Source organism: Oncorhynchus mykiss, chromosome 15 (genome assembly GCF_057628025.1).
Source record: "Oncorhynchus mykiss isolate SJ-2025 chromosome 15, ASM5762802v1, whole genome shotgun sequence".
Lineage (NCBI taxonomy): Eukaryota > Metazoa > Chordata > Actinopteri > Salmoniformes > Salmonidae > Oncorhynchus > Oncorhynchus mykiss.
Window position 1 is genome coordinate 80,604,867 of NC_143036.1, and position 7,500 is coordinate 80,612,366.

The 7,500-nt window shown below is 43.4% G+C and overlaps 1 protein-coding gene across 2 annotated transcripts in view; it reads left to right on the plus strand.

The window, feature by feature from the left end:
- Positions 1-7,500, plus strand: part of LOC118936571 (ras-related protein Rap-1b) — a 119,082-nt gene that overhangs the window by 79,856 nt on the left and 31,726 nt on the right. For both annotated transcript variants that reach the window (XM_090201354.1, XM_090201355.1), the window contains exon 2: positions 3,722-3,801. In XM_090201354.1, coding sequence (XP_090057480.1) covers positions 3,742-3,801 — 60 coding nt within the window. In that variant the 5' untranslated portion in view covers positions 3,722-3,741. The remainder of the gene's footprint in view (positions 1-3,721; positions 3,802-7,500) is intronic.

Here is a 7,500-nt window from a genome sequence, read left to right on the forward strand (position 1 = left end):
TCTATAGTGACTGGAACTAATGTCTATAGTGACTGGAACTAATGTCTATAGTGACTGGAACTAATGTCTATAGTGACTGGAACTAATGTCTATACATCTATAGTGACTGGAACTAATGTCTATAGTGACTGGAACTAATGTCTATAGTGACTGGAACTCATGTCTATAGTGACTGGAACTCATGTCTATAGTGACTGGAACTAATGTCTATAGTGACTGGAACTAATGTCTATACATCTATAGTGACTGGAACTAATGTCTATAGTGACTGGAACTAACGTCTATAGTGACTGGAACTAACGTCTATAGTGACTGGAACTAATGTCTATACATCTATAGTGACTGGAACTAATGTCTATAGTGACTGGAACTAATGTCTATAGTGACTGGAACTAATGTATATAGTGACTGGAACTAATGTCTATAGTGACTGGAACTAATGTCTATAGTGACTGGAACTAATGTCTATACATCTATAGTGACTGGAACTAATGTCTATAGTGACTGGAACTAATGTATATAGTGACTGGAACTAATGTCTATACATCTATAGTGACTGGAACTAATGTCTATAGTCTCTGGAACTAACGTCTATAGTGACTGGAACTAATGTCTATACATCTATAGTGACTGGAACTAATGTCTATAGTGACTGGAACAAATGTCTATAGTGTCTGGAACTAACGTCTATAGTGACTGGAACTAATGTATATAGTGACTGGAACTAATGTCTATAGTGACTGGAACTAATGTCTATAGTGACTGGAACTAATGTCTATAGTGACTGGAACTCATGTCTATAGTGACTGGAACTCATGTCTATAGTGACTGGAACTAATGTCTATAGTGACTGGAACTAATGTCTATACATCTATAGTGACTGGAACTAATGTCTATAGTGACTGGAACTAACGTCTATAGTGACTGGAACTAACGTCTACAGTGACTGGAACTAATGTCTATAGTGACTGGAACTAATGTCTATACATCTATAGTGACTGGAACTAATGTCTATAGTGTCTGGAACTAACGTCTATAGTGACTGGAACTAATGTCTATACATCTATAGTGACTGGAACTAATGTCTATAGTGTCTGGAACTAACGTCTATAGTGACTGGAACTAATGTATATAGTGACTGGAACTAATGTCTATAGTGACTGGAACTAATGTATATAGTGACTGGAACTAATGTCTATAGTGACTGGAACTAATGTATATAGTGACTGGAACTAATGTATATAGTGTCTGGAACTAACGTCTATAGTGACTGGAACTAATGTCTATACATCTATAGTGACTGGAACTAATGTCTATAGTGACTGGAACAAATGTCTATAGTGTCTGGAACTAACGTCTATAGTGACTGGAACTAATGTATATAGTGACTGGAACTAATGTATTTAGTGACTGGAACTAATGTATATAGTGACTGGAACTAACGTCTATAGTGACTGGAACTAATGTCTATAGTGTCTGGAACTAATGTCTATAGTGACTGGAACTAATGTCTATAGTGACTGGAACTAATGTATATAGTGACTGGAACTAATGTATATAGTGACTGGAACTAATGTCTATAGTGACTGGAACTAATGTCTATACATCTATAGTGACTGGAACTAATGTCTATAGTGACTGGAACTAACGTCTATAGTGACGAACTCATGTATATAGTGACTGGAACTAATGTCTATACATCTATAGTGACTGGAACTAATGTCTATAGTGTCTGGAACTAACGTCTATAGTGACTGGAACTAATGTATATAGTGACTGGAACTAACGTCTATAGTGACTGGAACTAACGTCTATAGTGACTGGAACTAATGTCTATAGTGACTGGAACTAATGTCTATAGTGACTGGAACATATGTCTATAGTGACTGGAACTAACGTCTATAGTGACTGGAACTAATGTCTATACATCTATAGTGACTGGAACTAATGTCTATAGTGACTGGAACTAATGTCTATAGTGACTGGAACTAATGTCTATAGTGACTGGAACTAATGTCTATACATCTATAGTGACTGGAACTAATGTCTATAGTGACTGGAACTAATGTCTATACATCTATAGTGACTGGAACTAATGTCTATAGTGACTGGAACTAATGTCTATACATCTATAGTGACTGGAACTAACGTCTATAGTGACTGGAACAAATGTCTATAGTGACTGGAACAAATGTCTATAGTGACTGGAACTAACGTCTATAGTGACTGGAACTAATGTCTATACATCTATAGTGACTGGAACTAATGTCTATAGTGACTGGAACTAATGTCTATACATCTATAGTGACTGGAACTAACGTCTATAGTGACTGGAACAAATGTCTATAGTGACTGGAACAAATGTCTATAGTGACTGGAACTAACGTCTATAGTGACTGGAACTAATGTCTATACATCTATAGTGACTGGAACTAATGTCTATAGTGACTGGAACTAACGTCTATAGTGACTGGAACTAACGTCTATAGTGACTGGAACTAATGTCTATACATCTATAGTGACTGGAACTAATGTCTATAGTGACTGGAACTAATGTCTATAGTGACTGGAACTAACGTCTATAGTGACTGGAACTAATGTCTATAGTGACAGAAACTAAAGTTTAATATTTTACAGATCCACAACTCAACAGTCCTTCTCTCTATAACTGAAATACAGCGCTCTGCAGTCCAATAAGTCAACAGTCCTTCTCTCTACGTTATTACCACGTTATTACCATGTTATTACCACGTAAGGACCAACAGTCCTCCTCTCTATAACTGAAATACAGCGCTCTGCAGTCCAATAAGTCTGTTTATATATGACAGGCCATTGAACAATTCTTAAGTTATTACATGGTAGTTTACCATGTGATTACCATGTGTTTACCATGTTATTACCATGTTATTACCACGTTATTACCACGTTATTCCCACGTTATTCCCATGTTATTACCACGTTATTACCACGTTATTCCCATGTTATTACCATGTTATTCTCATGTTATTACCATGTTATTACCACATTACCATGTTATTACCACGTAAGGACCAACAGTCCTTCTCTCTATAACTGAAATACAGCGCTCTGCAGTCCAATAAGTCAACAGTCCTTCTCTCTACGTTATTACCACGTTATTACCACGTTATTACCACGTAAGGACCAACAGTCCTCCTCTCTATAACTGAAATACAGCGCTCTGCAGTCCAATAAGTCTGTTTATATATGACAGGCCATTGAACAATTCTTAAGTTATTACATGGTAGTTTACCATGTGATTACCATGTGTTTACCATGTTATTACCATGTTATTACCATGTTATTACATGGTAGTTTACCATGTTATTACCATGTTATTACCATGTTATTACCATGTTATTACATGTTAGTTTACCACGTTATTACCATGTTATGACCATGTTATGACCATGTTATGACCATGTTATGACCATGTTATGACCATGTTACGACCATGTTATGACCATGTGATTACCATGTGATTCTCATGTTATTCTCATGTTATTACCATGTTATTACCATGTTATTCTCATGTTATTCTCATGTTATTACCATGTTATTACCATGTTATTCTCATGTTATTCTCATGTTATTCTCATGTTATTCTCATGTTATTACATGTTAGTTTACCATGGTATTACCACGTTATTACCAGATGTTGAGCTGGTTAACTGACCCTGGCCTCCTCTGCCTCTCTCTACAGGGTGACACCAGACACAGCGAATGATGCGTGAATACAAGTTAGTCGTCCTGGGCTCTGGAGGCGTGGGCAAGTCTGCTCTGGTAAGTCGTCCCTCTCTCTCCATCTGTCTTCAACCCCCCCCCCCCCCCTTTGGGTTGCACAGGGCCGTAGGTTACCGAAATAGAACCTAGTTCCTCCTACTGGTTTCTTAAGGCTGTAGTATTCAGTACAGTGCTTGGTTAAGTTCCATAGATTACCTCGGGACCGGTGACGGTCCATGGACCTGGGGTTGAGAAACACTACTGGAACACAGCGTTTCTCCATCCTGGATCTGGGAACCCAACAATGTTTCTGCCCCTCAACCTGGTCCTGGGGACCCACATGTCTCTGCCCCTCATCCTGGACCTGGGGACCCAACGAGAGGCGCATGTCTCTGCCCCTCAACCTGGTCCTGGGGACCCAACGAGGGGCACATGTCTCTGCCCCTCAACCTGGTCCTGGGGACCCACATGTCTCTGCCCCTCAACCTGGTCCTGGGGACCCAATGAGGGGCACATGTCTCTGCCCCTCATCCTGGACCTGGGGACCCAACGAGAGGCGCATGTCTCTGCCCCTCAACCTGGTCCTGGGGACCCAACGAGGGGCACATGTCTCTGCCCCTCAACCTGGTCCTGGGGACCCAAAGAGAGGCGCATGTCTCTGCCCCTCAACCTGGTCCTGGGGACCCAACGAGAGGCGCATGTCTCTGCCCCTCAACCTGGTCCTGGGGACCCAACGAGGGGCACATGTCTCTGCTCCCCCAAGTACTAACACAGTAGATTGAACTCATTTACACTACTGGAACACAGCGTTTAACACTCTGTCTCTGACCAGAGGAACTGGGTTGTATAGTCTCTGCAGGCCTGGCGGTCCCTCTCTCCCAGGAGACCCATGTCCTTAGCTGGGTCACAGAGGGGTTGTGAGAACGTCAGCTGTCATCATTTAGCATTCCTTCTATCACTCTATTTCTCCATCCCTCCATCACTATATCCCTCCCCCCTCCCTCCTTCCCTCCACCCCTCCCTCCCTCCCTCCCTCCCTCCCCCCTCCACCCCTCCCTCCCCTCCTCCCTCCCTCCACCCCTCCCTCCCCACCCTCCCTCCCCCCTCCCCTCCCCTCCACCCCTCCCCTCCTCCCTCCCTCCACCCCTCCCTCCACCCCTCCCTCCCCACCCGGGGATAGGAATAGAGGCCGGGGATAGGAATAGAGGCCGGGGATAGGAATAGAGGCCGGGGATAGGAATAGAGGCCGGGGATAGGAATAGAGGCCGGGGATAGGAATAGAGGCCGGAGATATGACTAGAGGCCGGAGAATAGGACTAGAGGCCGGGGATAGGAATAGAGGCCGGGGATAGGAATAGAGCCCGGGGATAGGAATAGAGGCCGGAGTTAGGACTAGAGGCCGGGGATAGGACTAGAGGCCGGGGATAGGAATAGAGGCCGGGGATAGGAATAGAGGCCGGAGATAGGACTAGAGGCCGGAGATATGACTAGAGGCCGGGGATAGGAATAGAGGCCGGGGATAGGAATAGAGGCCGGGGATAGGAATAGAGGCCGGGGATAGGAATAGAGGCCGGGGATAGGAATAGAGCCCGGAGTTAGGACTAGAGGCCGGGGATAGGAATAGAGACCGGAGTTAGGAATAGAGGCCGGAGATATGACTAGAGGCCGGGGATAGGAATAGAGGCCGGGGATAGGAATAGAGGCCGGGGATAGGAATAGAGGCCGGGGATAGGAATAGAGGCCGGAGTTAGGAATAGAGGCCGGAGATGTGAAAAGAGGTCAGATGCCATTAGATCTTCTGAACAGGCTGTTTATTGATCTGATAAAATACTTGCCATGTCATTCAGAGAGGAACCTCTAATGGCGACCCCTGTACATACTGCCATATAAAGACAGACTTTAACCTTCTGTCCCATTTTATAATGGCTATCGTGTTCTTTGGGTGACCCACACGTACTGTTTTATAAAGTAGCTCGGCCTTTTTTAGAATGGCTAACAATAGCATGTTTATCTCTCCATGTTGTCTGAATGTGTTGGTATTGTCTCTACGTAGGCTAACTTTCTCCTAGCGCACCAGGCTAGTAGTTCCATCCCACTGATCACCAACCGTGTGAGAGAGAGAGGTCCTACTGGTAACACCATGGAGTCATCCTACTATGGGAAGAACATCCCTCTACATCCCTCTATATCCCTCTACATCCCTCTATATCCCTCTACATCCCTCTATATCCCTCTACATCCCTCTACATCCCTTTATATCCCTCTACATCCCTCTATATCCCTCTACATCCCTCTATATCCCTCTACATCCCTCTACATCCCTCTATATCCCTCTACATCCCTCTACATCCCTCTACATCCCTCTATATCCCTCTATATCCCTCTACATCCCTCTACATCCCTCTATAACCCTCTATATCCCTCTATATCCCTCTATATCCCTCTACATCCCTCTACATCCCTCTACATTCCTCTATATCCCTCTACAACCCTCTACATCCCTCTACATCCCTCTCTTATCATCACTTCCTCCCCATTTCTCTCTCTCTGTCTCTCGGTCTTTCTCTCTCTCTCTCTGTCTCTCTCTCTCTCTCTCTGTCTTGTCTGTCTTGTCTGTCTTGTCTGTCTGTCTGTCTGTCTGTCTGTCTGTCTGTCTGTCTGTGTCTGTCTCTCTCTCGGTGTCTCTCGGTCTCTCTCGGTCTCTCTCTCTCTCTCTCTCTCTCTCTCTACCTCTCTACGCTTGACCTCCCATTACATAGCAGGAATGCAGCCTCCCCCTGTATTGTCCATTAGTTCTAATTGGATCACTATAGAAGTGGTGGTGTAGAGAACTCCTAATTGGATCACTATAGAAGTGTTGGTGTAGAGAACTCCATTAGTTCTAATTGGATCACTATAGAAGTGGTTGTGTAGAGAACTCCATTGGTTCTAATTGGATCCCTATAGAAGTGGTGGTGTAGAGAACTCCATTAGTTCTAATTGGATCACTATATAAGTGGTGGTGTAGAGAACTCCATTAGTTCTAATTGGATCACTATATACAGTGCCTTGCGAAAGTATTCGGCCCCCTTGAACTTTGCGACATTTTGCCACATTTCAGGCTTCAAACATAAAGATATAAAACTGTATTTTTTTTGTGAAGAATCAACAACAAGTGGGACACAATCATGAAGTGGAACGACATTTATTGGATATTTCAAACTTTTTTAACAAATCAAAAACTGAAAAATTGGGAGTGCAAAATTATTCAGCCCCTTTACTTTCAGTGCAGCAAACTCTCTCCAGAAGTTCAGTGAGGATCTCTGAATGATCCAATGTTGACCTAAATGACTAATGATGATAAATACAATCCACCTGTGTGTAATCAAGTCTCCGTATAAATGCACCTGCACTGTGATAGTCTCAGAGGTCCGTTAAAAGTGCAGAGAGCATCATGAAGAACAAGGAACACACCAGGCAGGTCCGAGATACTGTTGTGAAGAAGTTTAAAGCCGGATTTGGATACAAAAAGATTTCCCAAGCTTTAAACATCCCAAGGAGCACTGTGCAAGCAATAATATTGAAATGGAAGGAGTATCAGACCACTGCAAATCTACCAAGACCTGGCCGTCCCTCTAAACTTTCAGCTCATACAAGGAGAAGACTGATCAGAGATGCAGCCAAGAGGCCCATGATCACTCCGGATGAACTGCAGAGATCTACAGCTGAGGTGGGAGACTCTGTCCATAGGACAACAATCAAGTCGTATATTGCACAAAT